This window comes from Schistocerca cancellata, chromosome 2, assembly GCF_023864275.1.
Source record: "Schistocerca cancellata isolate TAMUIC-IGC-003103 chromosome 2, iqSchCanc2.1, whole genome shotgun sequence".
NCBI classification, from domain to species: domain Eukaryota; kingdom Metazoa; phylum Arthropoda; class Insecta; order Orthoptera; family Acrididae; genus Schistocerca; species Schistocerca cancellata.
The window spans coordinates 569,201,026-569,224,409 of NC_064627.1; the positions used below are offsets into that span (position 1 = coordinate 569,201,026).

General features: G+C 42.1%; 1 protein-coding gene across 1 annotated transcript; it reads left to right on the forward strand.

Moving 5' to 3' along the window:
• The first annotated feature begins 585 nt into the window (after window positions 1-585).
• Window positions 586-22,168, forward strand: LOC126146900 (uncharacterized). The gene is made up of 2 exons (XM_049915651.1): window positions 586-672; window positions 19,176-22,168. Exon 2 carries the CDS (start codon window positions 19,206-19,208, stop codon window positions 19,803-19,805), a length of 600 nt encoding a protein of 199 aa, XP_049771608.1. The 5' UTR covers window positions 586-672; window positions 19,176-19,205; the 3' UTR covers window positions 19,806-22,168.
• Window positions 22,169-23,384: the final 1,216 nt, after the last annotated feature.

Consider the following 23,384-nt stretch of genomic DNA (forward strand, 5'->3'; position numbering starts at 1 on the left):
GCTGCAAAATCCTAACGCGAATTCCTTACAGACGAATGGAAAAACTGATAGAAGCCGACCTCGGGGAAGATCAGTTTGGATTCCGTAGAAATATTGGAACACGTGAGGCAATACTGACCCTACGACTTGTAGCTTGATTTCAAAAAAATGGTTCAAATGGCTCTGAGCACTATGGGACTTAACATCTGAGGTCATCAGTCCTCTAGAACTTAGAACTACTTAAACCTAAGGACATCACACACATCCATGCCCGAGGCAGGATTCGAACCTGCGACCGTAGCAGCAGCGCGGTTCCGGCCACAACGGTCGGCAGCTTGATTTCATTCAGCCCACTTTATAAATAGTCGGAGGGTTTGATTATTGATAAAATGTGGTATTCCGAAATTTCAAGTTGACACAGCAGCCTGTAGGCGTGGTATCCAAAAGTTATGACTGAGAAAACAAGGAAAACAGAGAGAAGATAAGCCCTAATGTAAGTGACCATCTAGATATGCTCACAAACAATTGTTATGTTATCTCTAAAGGAAAAAGAGTTCTCCACGCGTTGATTTGACACGTAAGTCAAATAACGATAAACAGTGGTTAGAAGCTTAAGGCGTCAGTTGTGTTTGCATTACTATCGTGAGCAGAGGGCTGTCGTAAGATTTACCGGAAATTAAGTGTACGAAACGTGTAAGTACCTAAATTAAAAACTTACAAGAGTTCTTTTGTGTTTGTATCCTGATGTCTACAGATCTTTTTACAATGCAGCTGTCGGGATTTTATGATTCGTAGTACCGATTTATGCAAAAATGTGACCGTGGGCATCAGACTACGCAATGCCACGCTAAAACGTAACTTCAAGTACACGGAAAAACACTCATTCTTGCGGCATATACCGACAAGTTTCAAATCAGTAACAAAAAAAGAAAAAACTTAGACAGCATTGGAGTGTTGGCGGAAGTCTCCAAACGACATTGCTTACATCGTTTTGGACTACACAGTAACTTATACCCATAGCACACACCGTAACACATATAATTAAACTGCTAACTATAAATTAGGCTAGATAAATATTTTTACAAGGAATACTGTGCAGGGTTTGATTCTACCAATTTACTGCAATGGCAAAACAGTTCGTTCTATTTGAATCAGTGCCAAATGAAAGTGCGTTAGAAAATTGTCAAGTAAGACACGGATCAATTTTACTGTTGTTAATGAACGGTAGTGCCTACACTCCCAGTAAAAAGATTTTTATTTTGTTGGGAAACTGCACTTTACAAAGAAAAAGGTCAGTCACTGGTTGTTGTCGAAGCGGTCATGTTTTAGTGGCGGATAACCTTCATGTGCTACATCGTTCATTCTATGGCAATGTCGCATCAATAATTCTATAATGTCCTTCCTCTTCTTCTAATGTTCCCGTATGTTATCATGTTCCAGATAAATTTCCATTGTGCATTCCTTTATCATCGAACATGTACAGCTGCTGCGTTCCGAGCCCATCACACAACCAACTGCCATAGACGGCAACTGTATGCAAAGCTATTACAAACGTCAAGTTTCTGGACAGGGAGTGCAGCTATGTTAACTTGTTATACATGTTGCATTTGCTTTCACAACATATTTAATGGTTTCTACATTATTAATCTTTTTATAGAATTAACATCAGCGATTGCTACTGCCTTTATTTAAGGTGTCATTACAATTTCTATATAAGTTTCGTTACTCTTACATGTCAACACTTCTACAGAATGTCTTAAACATTGTAATATTTTTTAAAAAATTATCAGCGTCTGATTAATTTCCAAATGCATCATCGAAGCACTTCTAAAATGAAGAAACTCTGAGGTCAATATGTTACTTCTTTGCTTTCGACTGATTTCTTTATAGAAATTCTTTAATAATATGAATACAAAATATTGTACTTACTTGTTACACGTACAATAGTGCATAAATTAATACAGACAGGCCAATTATCTGTATCGATTTGATTACAGGGTAATCAAGTCTTCCGTAGTCGTTCACGAACACTGTGAGAGTGTTGTCGTTGAATTATTATTCAAAAATAAATATTCAAAAATAGACCAAAATTCATACTCAATTAGTACTTTTCGTATGTTGAGGCTCTCTCCGTGTGACCTGTCGTTGCGATGTATGAAGGGTGCAGCAGGATAAAGACTGATTTTTAGTAGAGAGCATATTGATCGCTGCGGTTAGGTTTCTGGACAATGTAACGGAGCTGAAGATACTGTAAAGTGAGCAAAAGGTGCAAGGAAAGAATTAGTCCGTGTGGGATACGAGTTGGTGAAGGCGCATGCAAACAAAGAGATGAAGTGCAGGTACGTCTAGTCTTTCAAGTAATTTGATGAATTGAACAGGCGTGGAGACAGCAGGTGCGGTGGAAGTATTACTTATGGCTGTTGGCTTAGGTTTTAGAGCTGTATGGAGGAAAGGTAGCTTGGTTTTTGCCGTTATCTTAACTATTCCCTGCTGCACTCAGTGTTTCGACAACTAACTTAAGAGCTTCAGGTGGTGCAATAAAAGATGTGTGTTTGCTACCTGTTAAATCCGTATGGTTATTAAGTGTCAAAGACGAACTGATGTGTCCTGTAATATCGCAAGGAATTGTGGTGTCGAAAGAGCAAGGTGTTTCGGGTTCTTGAGCTGGAAGATTCTGAATACTCAGTAAAGATACATCAGTTCGATAAACCATGCCACACGTATGCGGTAAACTATGTCTTGAAGGATACTTCCATGTCAACCGCTACGGTCGCAGGTTCGAATCCTGCCTCGGGCATGGATGTGTGTGATGTCCTTAGGTTAGTTAGGTTTAAGTAGTTCTAAGTTATAGGGGACTGATGACCTCAGAAGTTAAGTCCCATAGTGCTCAGATCCATTTGAACCATTTTTTGAACCTGCACTGCCGTACTCTATGTTACCTGCGTCCCAGTGTGGTCCTAGCGTAACCGAGTCTTCATCAGAACACCAGAGCAAAAAATGATGCTCTGCTCCAATGCATTGGGTTTCCATGAAGATAGGCGGGCTGTAGGCTGGCCGGGATGTCGTGAAAGCTGATGATAATGGAGTGACCTTACGTTTAACTGCCCAGAGGTTTACACACTCAGTCGCGACTTGGAGGCTTAAATCTATTTACAGAGCGTGCATACTCCTTTCAAAGATGGCCTTGTAGTCTGTATACAATGTTTATTGCATGTATTATAAGACAGACGCGTCGGTTGTAAAAACATTTTAAAGTAACTTTTATTGTTGTCTCATGAACTATGAACGGTTGATTCAACATTTTAAATTTGTACAATGCAAAAGTTTTCACATTTCAACACGGTAAAAATATAAAATGAATAATCAATGGAAGAACAAAAATTTACAAACTAGTAATTCACAAAGAGAGAGCGGATGGGTGGAAAGAGTACACTGAAGGCCTCTGTGAGGGGGGCAACTTGTCTGACGACGTGATAAAAGAAGAAATAGCAGTCGACGCCGAAAAGACAGTGGACCCAATATTAGAGTCAGAAAGTTAAAAGAGGCTTGGACAACGAAAGATCAAATAAAGCAAAAAGAATAAATAACATTCCATCATAATTTCTAACATCATTCGGGGAGGCGGTTATAGATGGAAACAAAGCGACAATTCATATTCGTGTGTAGAATGTTTTGAGACTGGCGATACATCATCTGACTTTCGAAAATTCCCAAGGTAGGAAGAGCCGGTAAGAATGAGAATTATCGCACAATCAGCTTAACGTCTCATTGGTTCAAGTTGCTGCCGAGACTAATATACACAAGAATGGGAAAGAAAATTGAGGACCTGTTACATGACAAACAGTTTGACTTTGGGAAAGATTAAAGGCACCAGAGAGGCAGTTGGGACGTTGACGCTGACAATGAAAGTGAGTGTGAAGAAAAATCGGTACCCGTACGTAGGACTTGTCGACATGGAAAAAGCGTTCGACAGTGTCAAATGGTGCAAGATGTTCAAAATTCCGAGAAAAACAGGGGTAAGCTAGAGTGAAAGACGGGTAATATACAGTATGTACAAGAACGAAGAGAGAACAATAAGACTGCAAGGCCAAGAACGAAGTGCTCGGATAAAAAAAGGGCATAAAACAGATAAATTCTACATCCCTACGCTTCAAACTTTACTTCGAAGAAGGGTGCAAGAGTGGGATTAAAATTCAAGGTGAAAGGATATCAATGATAAGATTTGCTGATGACATTGCTACCCTCAGTGAAAGTGAAGAAGTATTACAGGGTGTGCCCAATGGAATGAACAGTACAAAGAGTACGGAATATGGATTGAGAGTAAATCGAATAAAGAAGAAATTAATAAGAAACTTAAAGGAATTGCGTTCATCAAGTAGACGAAGTTAAGGAAATGTGCAACCTAGGCAGCAAATGAGCCGCTGATGCACGGAGCAAGGAGGACCTGAAAAACGGCTAGCACTGGAAAAAATGGAATTCCTGTCCAAAAGAGCCTACTAGTATCAAACATAGGCCTTAATTTGAGAAAGAAATGTCTGAGAATATACGTTTGGAGCAAAGCATTATATAGTAGCAAAACATGGACTATGGGAAAACCGGAACGGAAGAGAATCGAGACATTTAAGATATGCTGCTACAGAAAAAGATTGAACGTTAGGTGGACCGATAAGGTAAGAAATGAGGAGGTTCTCCGCAGAACCGGCGAAGAAATTAATATTGGAAAACACTATCAAGAAGAAGGGACAAGTATTATAGGACATCTGTAAGGCCGGCCGGTGTGGCCGAGCGGTTCTAGGCGCTTCAGTCTGGAACCGCGTGACTGCTACGATCGCAGGTTCGAATCCTGCCTCGGCCATGGATGTGTGTGATGTCCTTAGTTATGTTTAAGTAGTTCTAAGTTCTAGGGTACTGATGACCTCAGATGTTAAGTCCTATAGTGCTGAGAGCCATTTGAACATCTGTAAGACATCAGGGACATATATATACTGTAACTCATGAGGAGTCTTTCAGTGTCCATACCCATGATCGTTGTCCATTGGTGGTATTCGCAGTTGGACGTTCGTTGTGACTGGATGTTGCTGGGACACTCGACGCCTTATAGCTAGATGCGACGTACGCCTGTTTGCCAGAGCTTCTTGCCCGATCTGGACGCACTGTGTTGCTGCATCTCGATGTTGACAGGAGCCCATCGGTTCGAAGTTATTGTTAATTTGTCATCCGACGTCTCTACCGACACTCGCCACATTTTTTAATGGCTGTGTCTATATTATGATTATGAAATTCATAAAAATTCCTTTAAAGGTTGATGTTTTTCTTCTTCTTTTAAATGCAGGTCGTGTACATAAGTTAGAAATTGTAATTTCCCAGTGTGTCGCAGGTGGAAGATGGCTTCCACTGCGTAGGCGAATATCCAAGCGGTGGCTGAACTCTTATGTGCAGGGATTGGCTTAAAATCTGGTGCCGAAATTGTTGCGTCAAAATGTCGCTGTGCCGGCACCAAAACATTGGAGGTATGGATCTCTTCCTAAGTCGCCATTGTACTTGCCGACGATGGTCATCCTGGATACTGCAGACACACGATTCATCGCTGAATACAATGCAACACCGTTCGTCATCAGTCCATACTTCCCGGTCGCTGTACCATTCCAAACGCAGCCATTTCCATTGTGGTATTAACGGATAGCCTATGCATAAGACCGTAATTCCCTAGTTCAGTTGGTGCAAGTCTCTGACCGACAGATGGCTCAGAGTGTGGCGGGGAGTCGATTACTTCTTGTCGGATAGCAGTCGCAAATGTGAAGCAGGTATGATGCCCTAGATGCAAGGTAAGGCGGAGCCTTGCCATCCCTCACGTTCTAATGCAGACCATCATTGGGCCCTGTGGCATCGCAGTGCCCTAAAAATATTGCGTGACTCGACCAGCTGGCCAAAACGGGACCCACAATAGGCCTCCTTCAAACTCTGTCAGGTGCTGATAACACTGTCTCACAGGGGTAAGCAGCATCTCTGCGTCCTTTATCGTGATCAGTCAGCATCTGACGCTGTTCGTGACTATTATCTACCTTGTCAGACATGGTAACAACACTAACCACGAATAACACTAACGTATTAGACTTGAGAATAGCAACTCTAATTACGTACCGCCGATGGTGTGTGCGTGTACGAAGTTACATTGACATCCAACCACATCCCCTGGCTGCTTCACTTTCTTGTCAATCAGTGAAAAAGTGTAACTAGTGTTGTTATTTGTTCCCAGCAGTGATGTATTACGCAGTACGACGGTTCAAATGGCTCTGAGCACTATGGGACTCAACTGCTGTGGTCATAAGTCCCCTAGAACTTAGAACTACTTAAACCTAACTAACCTAAGGACAGCACACAACACCCAGCCAGCACGAGGCAGAGAAAATCCCTGACCCCGCCGGGAATCGAACCCGGGAACCCGGGCGTGGGAAGCGAGAACGCTACCGCACGACCACGAGATGCGGGCTATTACGCAGTATCTCACAACTGAACCGCCTCGCGCTGTACATAATTAAGGAGTTTAGTGGAAAGTGGACGTCGGAAAAATGTAATAAACAGCAAGGTAGGCTTCAGTTTAAAGGGGCTTTAGGAGCCAGCTCTCAGTTTATTAACATCTCTCCCGTCATCACTTCTGCCGGAAGCAGAAAGACCGAGGGGATGCGAGTTTCACGGAGTAACGAGCGCAGGAATTTAAATACGCATCAAATGTTGTAGTCGACAGAGGGAGCTGAACTGGACCCTAAGAGCTGGCTGCGGTTTGGCTGAAACAAACTAAATGTCTTACAGAGATCAGTCCTATGCAGTTGGTTAAAAAAATTTGAGATGCTAGCCAAATCTTGATGGAATCTACGACAGGACCACCTGAAAAGACGAATAGATGGCATCATCAACTCATCTGGTATCGACAGGAGAGGATAAACACACATTGGTCTGAAAAGAAAGAGTATGACACGTTTACGTTCACATTGCAGTGCATGGTTACAGATGAGAATAGTAAAAAAGGACAGGGAAAATTTTCTCTTGCGCCGTCTTTCATTTGAACTGCATCACATATTTTGAGATATCAATGATGTGTGACATTCACTCTTCTTATGTTACGTAAACCAGAGAAATAAATTCACCATTTTCATGTTTATTACAAATAGTGGGTGCTAGCGAATTTCAAAATTTTTCCGCGTTTTACTTATTATAGTATGCCCCTGATGTAGTTAGACAAAAACTGACGTTAAAGGAGTACTAACGGGGTGTGAAGTTGCACATTTTAGGCAGGCTGTTCCATCTGAATTTCTTCCATTACATATATCTTCAGTGTTGTAAGCGTAAGCCAAGGCAAACATCAGCACCTGATTTCTGAAACAAAGCACTGTGGGTATTTGTTGTTGTGTTGATACTGATTTAGACGATATCTTTTTGTTGCTCAGACCGCTGCTATACAGATAACAAATTACTTAGAATTCCCTCTAAGTGTCTGCCTTATTGTGGCTGCATTAAATATAACGATGAAAACATGCGACTCGTATACCACTCTCTCCCAACCCCAAAATAAGGAAACGTTTTTTATGATATCAAAGTGATACGATTAGCTCAGAATCTGCCCCTCTCAATAGTACTGACGTAGATGATTTAGTCTTGCCTTATCGTGCAAAACCGCTATCGGTCAGATGATATAGCTTTTCCATGCTGAAGAATTTGCCACTTTCTGGTGCAATTTCGCTGAAGTAAAACGGTGCTAAGTTCTGGTAAGTGTAGTTTTGACGCATGGCATTTTCCGACTGTCGTTTATGATCACATAATATTAATACACAGGATAGCTCTCTTAGCAGCAGTAGTAGCATCAGTACATCACTGTGAGCTGACTGTGAGCTACTTTCCGTATCATCTGAAGTTGCACAAGTCACACCAATAACCAAGAATGGAAATATTATTAATCTGCTGAATTACAGACCCATATAATTAACGTCTATTTGCAATAGGATTTTGGAACGTATACTATGCTCGAACATTGTGAATCGCCTGGAGGAAAACGATTTATTGACTAATGGTCCCCGCGCCCGGGTTCCCGGGTTCGATTCCCGGCGGGGTCAGGGATTTTCTCTGCCTCGTGATGGCTGGGTGTTGTGTGCTGTCCTTAGGTTAGTCAGGTTTAAGTAGTTTTAAGTTCTAGGGGACTGATGACCATAGATGTTAAGTCCCATAGTGCTCAGAGCCATTTGAACCATTTGACTAATGGTCAACACGAATTCAAAAAATACCCTTCTTGTGAAACACAACTGGCTCTTTCTCCTCACGAAGTAAGGAGTGCTATCAACAGGGTACGTCAAATTGATTGCATATTTTTAGATTTCTGGAGAGCTTTTGACACCATTCTTCAGAATCAATTTCTAATTAAATTGCGTGTCTATGGAGTATCGTCTCAGTTGTGTGTGTGGATTCCTGAATTCTTGTCAGGAAGGTAATAGTTCATGATAACTGGCGGAAAGTCATCAGGTGAAACAGAAGTACGTGTAGTATCTGGCGTTCCCGAGGAAGTGTCATAGGGCCTCTGTTGTTCCTGATCTACATAAAGGACTTAGGAGACAATGTGAGGAGTCCTCTTACATTGTTTGCAGATGATACTCTCGTTTACCGTCAAGATAAGTCATCAGATCAGCAAAAAGAATTGCAAAATGATTTGACAAAATACCTGTCCGGTGCCAAAAGTGGCAGTTGACACTAAATCACGCAAAGTGTGAAGTCATTCACACGAGCGCTAAAAAGAATCCGCTAATTTCAATTTCGCGATAAATCACACAAATCTAAATGCTGTAAACACAACTAAATACTGAGGGATTACAACTACGAATAACGTAAACTGGAACGATCACATAGATAATGTTGTGCGGAAGCAAGCCAAAGATTGCATTGGTAGGTTCTGGGTAACTTGTGGCTCGAAAGTGATGGAACTACGTGAGTGAGCTAGTGAGCCAGGGCTGAGCCAGAACCTATCAATGTAACCCACTGGCAGGTGTGGACTTCTTTTACCAGCAAAATTTATTAAAAATGTTAATACCTTCTGCAACAAATTGTACAAACAGAATATTAAACAACAGTGACAGCTCGAAAGAATAATGCCCAGCTTTAGCTGTTGAGCAAATTGGGAACCAGAATATCTCAAATAAATCGAAAACTCCTGAATCAAGATTACAAAATAATCTAATATTAGATAAGCTGCAATGATACATAAGGGCGTGCTAACATGATCAAAATTACAGACTAAAACAGCCGCACTCTTGGCTCACAGATATTACAGTCGGCCACCACTCAATGCACCAGAACAAATGCATAAAACCAGAGGCATTTAAATAATAATAACAAATACAAACAGCAGAATCACACTGCCAATTGTTTACTACTACTGCTACAGTCAGAACTGCTACAAACATGCCTACGCCAAGAGTAAGAGTAATGAAACAATTTTCTGTACTTAAACGGATAAGGGGCAGTCAAATCAAGACGAAACAGAAGGAAACCAAGAAGTAATTTGCTTATTATTTCAAAAGTAATCACCATAACTGTTTATACTCTTATCCCATTGTGTGGTAAGACGGTAAGTGGCTCCACAGAGAAATATGGAAGTCGCGTGGAGTGAGACAGGGGCTGTAAGGAGGATTTGTAAGGGCCCACATGTTTACAAGTCTGTTTGATTACGCTGCACAAGTTTCGCTAGAAAACCCTTACAGAACTCCTGATACTCCTCTCCCCACGCAATTTCCATATTTTTGGAGCCCTGTAGAAAGATATTCGTGGTCGTCCATCCCGCTTCCGTAAGCAACTGCAAACATTTTTCCATGAAGGAATTTACCATGTTTGTGATACCGTGTTATAGTACATTAACAGTTATGGCAAATAATAAATACTATACTTTTTCCTATCTGTCACGTTTTCAGTTGATTGCTCCTTATATGTACGAGAGCATGCTGAAAAGTAGTACCTCCGATTTTTTATGTGAAAACTCTTAAAGCTTTTTAAATACGAGCTGCCCAAAGGGGATGGCCTTACATATAATCTCGTATTCCACAGTGATGGGGTTGCACATGTGTAGGTTTTCCACTTCAAAGAGACCAAGAGCATTGATTTCTTATATTGCATTGATGTATGCAATCACTGTTTCGGTGCTGGCCATCCCTGGAAGGTGTTGCTCCAACCAATACTTTCTCTATCTCAAACAAGGGATGTCAGTCAATCATTATGTGCTAATCAACAGCGTACCAATGGATGAAATTGGATGCAAAAGACACCGTCAGTGCACCTTAATAAGCACCACAGTTGGTAGCAATTTTATCAGTTTACCAGTAATTTAAGCACCAATCAGTGCCATGGAAGTATGCTTCCCAGTTTCTGTATCATCGCTAAATCAGCCCTCCACTACTTTGCGTGAAACATATACTAGAATATAGATAGATGACTTCGCAGCACATTCATTCGTGGTTAATTCTCTAACATACATACATCAAACTATGCCAGACGGCATCCTATACCGATCTATATATTTCTAGCATTTCGATCATAGTCCGTAAGTTATGATTACGATTGGCCATGTTTCCCCATGTGGCTGGGACTCAGAGAGTGTTCTCGCATTCTTAGGATAAAGTACGAGATTGAAAGATTGTCTCCACGTGCATGTTGTATCACCATACAGCGAGGCCTTCAGAAGTGGTGGTCCAGATTGCTGTACACACTGGTACCTCTAATACGCAGTAGCACGTCCTCTTGAAATGATGCATGCCTGTATTCGTCATGGCGTTCTATCCACAAGTTCATCAAGGCACTGCTGGTCCAGGTTGTCAGACTCCTCAACGGCGATTCGACGTAGATACCTCAGGGTGGTTGGTGGGTCACGTCTTCCATAAACATCCCTTTTCAATCTATCCTAGGCATCTTCGATAGGGTTCACGTCTGGAGAACATGCTGGCCTCTCAGGTGGAACGATGTCGTTGTCCTGAAGGAAGTCATTCACAAGGTGTGCATGATGGGGGCGCGAATTGTCGTCCATGATTACGAATGCCTCGCCAATATGCTGCCAATATGGTTGCACTATCGGTCAGAGGATGGCATTCACGTATAGCCGTTACGACGCCTTCCATGACCACCAGTGGCGTACGTCGGCCCCACATAATGCCACCCCAAAACAGCAGGGAAACTCCAACGTGCTGCACTTGCTGGACAGCGTGTCTAAGGCGTTGAGCCTGACCGGGTTGCCTCCAAACACGTCTCCCACGATTGTCTGTTTGAAGGCATTTGCGACACTCATCGGTGAAGAGAACGTGATTCAAATCCTGAGCGGTCCATTCGGCAAGTTGTTGGGCCCATCTGTACCGCGCTGCACGGTGTCGTGGTTACAAAGATGGAACCTCGCCATGGATGCCGGGAGTGAAATTGCGCATCATGCAGCCTATTGTGCACAGTTTGCGTCATAACACGGCGTCCTGTGGCGTTGCTGTCAGGGTTCATCCGAGCCATAATCCGTAGGTAGCGGTTATCCACTTCAGTAGCATCCCTTGCGTGGCCTGAGCGAGGCATGTCATCGACAGTTCCTGTCTATCTGTATTTCCTCCATGTCCGAACAACATCGCTTTGGTTCACTCCGAGACGCCCTTCCGGGTACAGTGTAACAATGCGAACGGGATGGAACCGCAGTATTGACCGTCTAGACATGGTTGAAATATAGACAACACAAGCCGTGTTCCTCCTTAATGGTGGAATGACTGGAACTGATTGGCTGTCGGACGCCCTCCGTGTAATAGGCGCTGCTCATGCATGCATGGTTGTTTACATCTTTGGGTAGGTTTAGTGACATCTCTGAACAGTCAAAGGGACAGTGTCTGTGGTACAATATCCACAGTCAACGTCTGTCTTCAAGAGTTCTGGGAAGCAGGGTGATGCAAAACTTTTTTTGATGTGTGTATATATGAGAGCATTGTGATATTGTAACAGATGTTTAAGAAGAAAAGTGAGGTTTATGCAGGACGGAGCACCAGACAGATGTAGTTTCAAATATTTAAAGAAAATCAACTGTGCTATCAGTTTTGAAGTATTGGTTCTGCGTTGGTGTCAATGTTGTTGTTGTTGTTGTTGTTGCGCTCTTCAGTTCAGACAATGGTTTGATGCAGCTCTCCATGCCCTATCCTGTGCAAGCTTCTCCATCTCCGAGTAACTACTGCAACCTACATACTTCTGAATCTGCTTAGTATGTTCTCCCTCTACAATTTTTACCCTCTGCGCTTCCCTCCAATAGTAGACTGATGATCCCTTGATGCCTCAGAATGTGTCCTCCCAACTGATCCCTTCTTCTTGTCAAGTTGTGCCACGAATTCCTTTTCTCCCCAATTCTATTCAATACCTCCTCATTGGTTACGTGATCCACCCATCTATCTTCAACATTCTTCTATAGCACCACATTTCGAAAGCTTCTATTCTCTTCTTCTCTAAACTAGTTATCGTCCGTGTTTCACTTCCATACATGGCTGCACTCCATACAAATACTTTCAGAAAGAACTTCCTGACACTTAAATCTATACTCGGTGTTAACAAATTTCTCTTCCTCAGAAACGCTTTCCTTGCCATTTCCAGTCTACATTTTATATCCTCCTTACTTCGACCATCATCAGTTATTTTGCTTCGCAAATGGCAAAACTCATCTACTACTTAGGTATCTCATTTCCAGTCTAATGCCGTCAGTATCGCCTGATTTAATTCGACTACATTCCATTATCCTCGTTTTGCTTTTGTTGATGTTCACCTTATAACCTCATTTCAAACCACTGTCCATTCCGTTTTACTGCTCTTCCAGGTCCTTTGCTGTCTCTGACAGAATTACAATGTCGTCGGCAAACCTCGAAGTCTTTATTTCTTCTCCGTGGATTTTAATTCCTACTCCAGATTTTTGTTTTGTTTCCTTTACTGCTTGCTCAATATACAGATTGAATAACATCAAGGATGGGCTACAACCCTGTCTCACTCCCTTTTCAACCACTGCTTCCCTTTCGTGCCCCTCAACTCTTATAACTGCCATCTGGTTTTTGAACAAATTGTAAGTAGCGTTTCGCTCCCTATATTTGACCCCTGCCACCTTTTATAAAATCCAGTCAACATTGTCGAAAGCTTTCTCTAAGGCTACAAATGCTAGAAACTTAGGTTTGCCTTTTCTTAACCTATCTTCTAAGGTAAGTTGTAGAGTCAGTATTACCTCATATGCTCCAATATTTCTACGGCATCCAAACTGATCGTCCCCGATATCGGCTTCTACCAGTTTTTCCATTCATCTGTAAAGAATTCGTGGTAGTAATTTGCAGCCATGACTAATTAAACAGATAGTTCGCTGATTTTCTCACCTGTCGACACTGCTTTAGTTACTATTGTAATTATTATGTTCTTCTTGAAGTCTAAGGGTATTTCGCCTGTCTCATACAACTTTCTCACCAGATGGGAGAGGTTTGTCAGAGCTGGCTCTCACAAGGCTATCAGTAGTTCTAATGGAATGTTGTCTACTCCCATGGCTTATTTCGATTTAGGTCTTTCAGTGCTTTGTCAAACTCTTCACGCAGAATCATATCTCCCATTTCATCTTCATCTACGTCCTCTTCCACTTCCATAGTATTGCCCTCAAGTACATCGCCCTTGTACAGATCCTCTATATACTCTTTTCACCTTCCTGCCTCCCCTTCTTTACTTAGAACTGGTTTTCCATCTGAGCTCTTGATATTCATACAAGTTGTTTTCTTTTCTCCAAAGGTCTCTTTAATTTTCCTGTAGACAGTACCCGTCTTACCCCCCGTGATATATACCTCTAATCCTTACATTCGTCCTTTAATCATCCATGCTTAGCCGTTTTATACTTCCTGCCGATCTCATTTTTGAGAAGTTGGTATTCCTTTTTACCTGCTTCATTTGCTGCATTTTTATATTTTCTCCTTTCATAAATTAAATTCAATATCTCTTCTGTTGCTCAAGGAGTTCTACTAGCCCTCGTCTTTTTACCTGCTTGATCCTCTGCTGCTTTCACTATTTCATCTCTTAATGCTACCCATTCTTCTTCTATGGTATTTCCCCCGTTTTTGTCAGTCGTTCCCTAATGCTTTCTCTGAAACTATTTACAACCTCTGGTTCTTTCAGTTTATCCAGTTCCCATCTCCTTATATTCCCACCATTTTTCAGTTTCTTCAGTTTTAATCTACGATTCATTACCAATAGATTGTGGTCAGAGTCCACATCTGCCCCTGGAAATGTCTTCCAACTTAAAACCTGGTTCCTAAATCTCTGTCTTAACATTATACAATCTATCTGAAAACTTCCAGAGTCTCCAGGCCTCTTCCAAGTATACAACATTCTTTCATGATTCTTAAACCAACTGTTAGCTACTTATGCTCTGTGCAAAATTCTACCAGGTGGCTTTGTCTTTCATTACTTACCCCCAGTCCATAATCACCTACTACTTTTCCTTCTTTTCCTACTATCTAATTCCATTCCCCCATTACTATTAAATTTTCGTCTCCCTTCATTACCTGAATAATTTCTTTTATCTCATCATATATTTCATCAATCTCTTCGTCATCTGCGGAGCTAGTTGGCATATAAACTTGCACTACTGTGGTAGGCGTGGGCTTCGTGTCTACCCTTGCTACAATAATGCGTTCACTGTGCTGTTCGTAGTAGCTTACATATATTTTTATTCGTTATTAAACCAACTCCAGCATTACCCCTATTTGATTATGTATATATAATCCTGTATTCACCTGACCAAAAGTCTTGTTCCTCCTGCAACCAAACTTCTCTAATTCCCACTATATCTAGCTTCAACCTATCCATTTCCCTTTTTAAATTTTCCAACCTCCCTACCCGATTAAGGGATTTAACATTCCATGCTCCGATCCGTAGAAGGCCAGTTTTGTTTCACCTGATAACCACGTCCTCCTGAGTTGTCCCCATCTGGAGATCCGATTGGGGGACTATTTTACCTCGGACATATTATATCCAGGAGTACGCCATTATCATTTAACCACACAGTAAAGCTGCATGCCCTCAGAAAAAATCACAGCTGTAGTTTCCCTTTGCTTTCAGCCGTTCGCAGTGACAGCACAGCAAGGTGGTTTTGGTTAGTGTTACAAGGCCAGATCAGTCACTCATCCAGAACGTTGCCCCTGCAACTACTGAAAGCGGTGCTGCCCTTCTTCAGCAACCTCATGTTTGTCTGGCCTCTGAACAGATACCCTCCCAATTGTGGTTGCACCTAATGTAGTGCTACCTGTATCGCTGAGGCACGCAAGCCATTCCACCAACGATAAGGTCTATGGTTCATTGGGGAGGTTGGTGTCCATACCAATAAAGCATTGGAAACAGATAAATGACAGTGGAGCATAAGCACATACCAATCGTTATACAGTTCTGCACTTAAATACGCTATATGCTAGAGCAGTGTGGTTTCTGACTGATTAATCCTGTGGAATGCAACGCTGTTAATGTTCAAATGTAAGAAATAATTGTCCAGTGCATGACATACATTCTCCTTGCACGTTTCTGTATGATAAACTATGATGACATGCTGTAATGTGATAAAACAACTACCTTGGACACTCTGCACACTCTGGCATACATTCTAGTAGCATATGAGGGGATTGGCGCGCTGTGTGTGGTCACGGAGACATAAACGCAGCCGGCAGCGGTGGTCATGCGGTTCTAGGCGCTCCAGTTCGGAGCCGCGCTGCAGCTACGGTCGCAGGTTAGAATCCTGCCTCGGGCATGGATGTGTGTGATGTCCTTAGGTTAGTTAGGTTTAAGTAGTTCTAAGTTTAGGGAACTGATGACCTTCGCTGTTAAGTCCCATAGTGCTTAGAGCCATTTGAACCATTTTTGAACATGAACGCACAGCATGTGCTAGTGTTTCATCTACGCATGACAACTGTTGCTATGGACTGTATCGTGGTGTAAGTGAGTCGGGTTTAGTGCTCCTCAATACATCGCAGTGGACTTCATCATGCAGTAGCATTCGCTGTTGTGTCTATTCTGTGACACAGTAGGCCGTTTCTCCTTCTGAATATGACAGAGAGAACCAGTCCAGAAATTCTATAGTGCATCAGAAACCCAATCGCGATGTCATATTCCTGGTTGATAGCAATCTGTGACGACTATCGATGACAACTTTTTACTACAGATTTGATCGCACTTTAAGTGTGCCGTGTTTAGTGCTCAATACATTGCAGTCGACTCTGTCTTGCTGAGGTATTTGTTGTTGTTGGCACTATCCCATCACATGGTAGAGCCTTCTTCCTCCTTCCAAATGAAGCAGAGAAAACCAGTTTAAATCCATTCGCAACATCAAATTCCCGATTGATCAATTTATTGTTTCTGTGGTGTCACCGCCAGACACCACACTTGCTAGGTGGTAGCCTTTAAATCGGCCGCGGTCCGTTAGTATACGACGGACCCGCGTGTCGCCACTGTCAATGATTGCAGACCGAGCGCCGCCACACGGCAGGTCTAGAGACACTTCCTAGCACTCGCCCCAGTTGTACAGCCGACGTTGCTAGCAATGGTTCACTGACAAATTACGCTCTCATTTGCCGAGACGACAGTTAGCATAGCCTTCAGCTACATCATTTGCTACGACCTAGCAAGGCGCCATTATCATTTGCTATTTATCTTGTGATGGATGTACCGTACCGTCAGACCGATGTTCACCAATTATGAATTAAAGTTAAGTATTCCAGCAGCTACGTATTATTTTTAGTAGACTCAACTCCTTTAACTGTTCCAGACCTCACGCCAGCCTGCGTGAGCTTAACGCGTGCTTTTCGGCTACCAATCATAGTGGCTTGGCTGTCTTGCCAAGTCACAACAGTTTCCAATTGTTGTATTGTGAGCACAAATCTGTCAAGGCCCACCCGCAAATTGTTTAGTGACACAGCATGCAACTGACCCGAAATTTGAAATTTTCAGCTATCTGCAACATGATGGGCTTCCTACCAAATGACCTAAATGTGCCAGTATCCACCGATACGAGGCTGGGGAAAAAATATCCAATAGTGTTTGGAAGCCAGGTGGTTGCAGGATAGATTCTCACCAAATATATATTCCTATCAACCAATAGGAAGAAAGGAAATAGTGTTCCAAACAAAGTTCATCGATTTTGTTAAATTGCCAATCAATCTGATAGAGTGAGGGAAGATTCCCAAGACATCCGCAACTGGGTGTTCAGCAGGTAAATGCTGCTTGATTTGTGGTTTGGTCCGACCACGATTGACACTTCGTTCAGGCCCAGCAGTGGCGCACTACAGGATGCGACTGCTTGAGAGAGAGAGAGAGAGAGAGAGAGAGAGAGAGAGAGAGAGCATTTGTTTCAACGGGAATTTCTCTGGTATCAAATATCAGAGGGTTGGCGCCATCTGAAACTTTTGTTTGCATTAGGTGGCTGTCTGTGCGGCAGCCTAAATGACAGTGGTCGCCGGGTCCAGAGCGGGTGTAGTGAGGTCTCTTGGGCACCAGTACATCATGTGGCCTGGCAGACACTGGATAGAGTGTGCTTCACTATCGAAAGATTTTTAACAGTGTAATTACATGCGATGAGTGTTTCATGACAGTATTCCTTGTGTGATGAGAATAAAAAAATGTATTTTACACGACCTTTATCTTCCAGTACAGCACAGAACGATGAAGAGGGAATTGAATTTTATGAATAAACAATATAGCCTTTGCAGTGTATTTAAATTTGCTGTCGTGAGTTCCCTTCTCTCCAGCACAGACCCACCAATTTTCAGGTGGGGGGTGAGGGAGGGGAGGGGGTCCTGGGAGGGGAAGGCTGGGGGATTTACCAGATGGAGAGCAGTTAATTAAATGATCTATTTAATTAATTAGTCAATCAAATCGATAGAGTGGGAGGGGGCTATTCGAGTAACTCTGGCTTGAAAGTGTACTTGTATCGGCAAAGAGGAGGGGGAGAGAGTTAGAAGCTTCCAGAGGGGTTGGAGCGGAGGAGGGGGGGGGGAAGTTTCACGGAAGGACAGTTTATCCCCAGGGGGTCATAATTCACTCGTCAGAACAATAGATTAAGGACCTGTCAGTCAAAAGAGAATAATGGCTTTGCCCCTGAATGTATACTTACCCCTGTTACAGGGAACTTGCGCTAACAAATTCTCCTAATGCCCCTGTCGCCCTACTTTTACTCCATTATTTGTAGTGACAGGTAAGCCTACAATTTGGTATTCTTGGTACACTCTTGACACTGTGGATCTCGAAATATTGAGTTCGCTAAGGATTTCCGAAATAATATGTCCCATACGTCTAGCTCCAACATCCGGATTCAGAGTCTGTTGATTACCGTCGAGCTGCCATAATCACATCAGAAATCCTTTCACAAGAATCATCTGAGTACAAATGACGGCTCCGCCATTGCATTTTCCTTTTACATGTTGTGTCCGCGATAGTACCGCCATCTGTATATGTGATTATTACTGTCCCATGACTTTTATCACGTCACTGTAAGCACCATTTAGAACAAACCATATTATTAGCAGGGGCGATGCGAGCACCGCCTTAAGGGACAATGAAGTAGCTAGAGCCCTATGTAAGCAGCCACGAGGAAAACAACATTGGCTGTGGCATCTGAAAACCCAGCGAGATGGTGCTAAAGAAAGTGGGGCTCGTGCACCAAACGGCGAAGCGTGAAAGAGGGGGAGGTGCTGTACACACAGCAAATTGCAAATTTAAAACAGCAATTGATATAAAACAAAATAGTCTTTTTATTTTGTTTCAGGGACGGGCATCTTTTTATCAACAGGTTTTAGTTCATCACTGACATAAAGAATGGAAAGAGGCGTTATGACAGCTTAAAATAAAGTTGTAGACACGATTTATGTAAGCACCTAATGTACAGGACTAATCTACTCCAATTTATGGGCTTACCCAATGTACAAGGCTAATCTACTCCTACTTAGTTTCTAATCCCTCTTTAGGTCACTGCTTAGATCACCTGAGGACGCGCCTAACTTGGCGTGAAACCGGTCGTGGTTTCAGTACAAGGCTTTCTACAGCCAGAGCTGTGTTTTTTGCTGTCTTGCATTTGGATGAGACTGCCCGCAATTCAAAATTATATTTACATAATCAGTACCATCTCACTAATTCGTGTTCTCATTTTTTGCCAGAACTGAATCGCTGACCTCATCATCCCGGAGATGGAGAAACAATTCCACACTAACAACCAGCCTACGATGCAGTGTGTGTCTACGCGTGGTGGTGGAGCATTACGGCGGTGCTCTCTAGAGGAAGACCTGATCGATGTGAGGGTGCGGGAAGGCACTGTCGTCTCCCGTCAGCGCAACGGCCGCATAGTCACAGTGGTGCAGAACGGCTCCGTGGCAGTGGGTGTGCGCAGTGGCAGAAGCCAGTTCTCTAGCACTGTGGTGCAGTCCGGCGGCATCGTACTGCAAAGCACGGCAGGCACCAATAGTGTGCAATTCAACAATAATGTGCAGGTCAACAATTGTGTGATGAACAGCTGCGTGCAGATGAATATGCAAGATGTCGATGACGCAGATGATGACTTGGATGACTTGGATGACTTGGTGTGGCCGGGTGGCAGCAGTACTGTCGTGAATGTTGGCAGTAGTACCGTCGTCAATGTTGGCAGCAGTCGTAGCGTCGTGAGCGTTGACGGTGTTGGCGGCAGTGGAATCAGTGTAAGTGTTAATGGCCGCAGTGTGAATGTTGTCAACAGCGGTATTACTGTGAGAGTTAGCGGCGGCAGTACCACTGTCAATATTGGCGACTACTAAACCTACAGGGAGACACAAGGCATCAAGCTCAACTATGCGCCGGACACCCGCGTTTCTTGCCAGTAGTGACCAACCAGCTCACATCTTTCGTTGGCCGTGATCTTCTTATATTCACTTTTATTTACCGGAAACAACCGCTCTTTCTTTCCACTGCTCTGACCATGGTGGCGCAGTTCTCAGGCATTGAACGTGTATTCGGAAGGAGACTGCTTCAAATTCCCATCTGCCCATCATAATTTTACTTGTGGGGTGTCCAAAAATATCTTTACAACCTTATTCTTTGATCGTTTCAAACCTATACAACCTAATAACACAGATTTCAGCGTGGAAAATTTTTGAAAAATTATGAGTTTTCTTGTGAAAAGGTAAAAAATCATCTCTCTTATTAAGTATAGTTTTAAAGGTATAAAGATAAATCATGGACACCCTGTATTTTGTAAAGGTCGTGCCCAACAGCTGTCAGGTATTTGAAAAGGAAGTCTTGTTTCAAAACTTTACGGAACTGATAATATAATTGGTTTTCTACTACAGATTTTAATGTTCTGATTGTTTTGAGGTACCATAAAATTATCTACAACAGCTTACATGTTCTTACTGTGGCAACAAATGAAACAAAAGTGATCTTCTGTCACTGTCGCCAACAGTAAAATACATTATAGAGTACGTAGGGCGCACTCTGCGCTAAAGCTTGTTACATGATTGTGACAGTTGACGAAAATTTTAAACTGTGATAGGACATTATACTTCTCACACGACAAAATATTTTAGTAGCGACGGCAGTGACACAAGGGGGCTTTCATTTTATTGCAAGCCACAGTAAGAACTTCGTCACAGTGGCTACTGTAAATAATTTTATGACACCTGAAGATGATCAGAATATAGCAAATAAAGAAATCTTTAACAACAACTCTTGGCAGTCTTGAAATATGACTTTTATCATCAAAATTTACGTTTCCGTAAGTTCCCCAAATCGCTTAATGAGAATTCCAGAGGGTGATTTCTGTGAAAAGGCGCGGTACGGTCGATTCTCTTTCTCACCCTTCTCCACCCTGTGCTTCTGCGTCGTCTCTAATCGTCTCATTCCTTTATGGAACGTTCAGTGCTAATCTTCCTTCCTTCTTTGTTCACATTGCATCGATCAGCTTTCAAAATTACTGACTTCTGCAATAACATCAAATCTAAGCGTCACTATAGACGTGTTAAATAACGGTGCAACAAATAATTTATGAATGAACTGAAGTAATATTTGAAGTACACCAGTAATGAAGCAGTCGTGGCATGATCCGCTGAAAGACGGACGATAAGAAGAGTTGCTGATTATGAACAGATTCCGTTACTACACAAGTGGTCTCGCACGTGCGAACATGTTGATTTGAGTTAGTAGTGGCATAGCCAATTACATACCTTGCTATTGGATAGTACTATTCAACAGTCAGGTTGTTACTACAAAACTATATTGAAAACACCCTAGTTCTTATATTTAAAATAAACTTAAAGGTATACTAAAATGGCCAATTGTATCCTTTGATGAAGACAAGCTCTTTGTAACGGCTACTAGCGAAGTTTTAGCGGCTCGAACTTGCGTCTTTTTCCTAGGCAACAATCGGTCGATATTGAGATGTGTATTCTAGATTCTACAGGAACTGCAGACAAAAGCGCACATAGTTTTAATATTAAAATTAAATAAACCTATAGATTTTCCTCTTTAACATACCGCTTGTCTGTTAAAGTGAACAATGCCGCGTTGCATCGTGGTTCAGAGTGCACGTCAATCTGTAGGTCCGCCCTACAACTGACTGCTTTAGGTAGTTCGACGATCGCAGGAGGGCAACAACATATCACTTCCAATAACACTACGCCTTGTAAAGCGCTATGATACTCAAATCAACCGCTGTTTTTTTTTCCTTATATAAAGTAGGATGGAAGACAATTACTTTTTGCTTCATTACTGATATACCGCCAATTCTATTTCTTCTTCATGTACTTTTTTTTTCAACACGAGTAGTGGAAGTGTTACCAAAAACTGAGATTCCAATTGATAAACGAGAGTTAATGTATTTGGTAAATGAAAATCGCTGATGCTTTGGCCATTCGACGATAAATATAAATAAATTCTTCCCTGTTTTATTCTTTCTGCTAAGTTCACTGGGCAGTAGCATTTATCAAGAATGCAAGATTAATTAATCATTTTTATCATGTATCCGTAACGAGCTATAGACTCTGTAAATGTATCTTTTTATGGTTGTTTTCTTCATGTTTGATTTCTTGTTTTCGCTGATTTTTTGTTACCTGGCTCAGCCATGTTGTATGCTTAAAGCAGAAGATAGCTACTGAAGCATGTCATGTGTAACGAAAATAAAGAAAAGGTGCAATCATGACTTTTCCTGTTTATCATTGAATGTTAAAATATGTGTTACTTTGCAAGCAGAACAGCTTTATTCATGCTTTCTTTCTTTTCTACAATTTTTGTCACCCGGGGAAGCATCGAAGTAGTAAACCAGTGGGACTCCAACTAGTATGTAGTCTAAAAAATTACTTTTTGCCTGTCACGTTTTAGAGTTGTTGAGGTTATCTAGACGAACCGTCTCTGAACGTCGTGTTTATCTCTTGAATGGGATTGTAAAATAGGATAGATGTTACCAGGAAAAATATGAGGTAGCGAGCTAGTGGTTATCTACAACCGATTCAGAACACAGGTTGCAGTCATACGAGTGGAAGAGCACGAAAGGGACACAGTAGGTGGGACACTGTAGTAGCCTGGTCCCCATGTTATTTGATATGTGCACTGAGCATACAGCAAAGGAAACCAAAGAAAAACTTGGAAAAGGAATGAAGGTTCATAGAGAAGAAATTAAAACTTTAAGGTTTTGTTGATGACATGCAGGTCTGTCAGAAACAGCAAAGGACTTATAGGGTAAGCTGAATCGAATGGATAATGTCTTCAACACAAATTAGAAAATACTCACCAACAAAAGTAAAAGAGGATAACAGAGTGAAATCGAATTATGTCACTGGATGAGAGAGAGAATTAGATTGGTAAACCAAATGCATGAGCGTTGCTATTTGGACAGCAAAACAGCTGGCTACGACGGAAGTAGAAATAATATGAAATGAAGACTGACAATAACAACAACAGAGTTTCTAAAGAAGAGCGATATGTTAACATCTGATATATCTTTAGATGTTGAGATGTCCTTTCTGAAAATCATTTCCTTGGAGTGTAACCTTCTACAAGAGTGAAACGCGGACGTCAAGGAGTACAAAAAATACAACAGGAGCATTTGAATCGGGTGCTACCTAAGAATACTGAACGTTAAATGTGTATAGCACGTACTCAAAGAAGACGTAGAGAATGGAATGGACGAGTAAAGAAATTTATGGCACAGATTGACAACAACAACAAAAAAGGATCGGTTAGTAGGACATATGCTGAGAGCTGGAGAATAATATATCTGGTAATGGAGGGAAGCGTGTGTTTTATGTGGGAGGAGATGGTATATTTTGTAGAGGGAGATCAAGGCCTAGCTACAGGAAGCAGGTTAAAGTGGATGTAGGTTGCAGTAACTACGCAGAGATGAA

Coding starts and splice junctions, on each gene's coding strand:
- LOC126146900 (XM_049915651.1), top strand. CDS start 19,206: ATGGAGAAACAATTCCACACTAACAACCAGCCTACGATGCAGTGTGTG.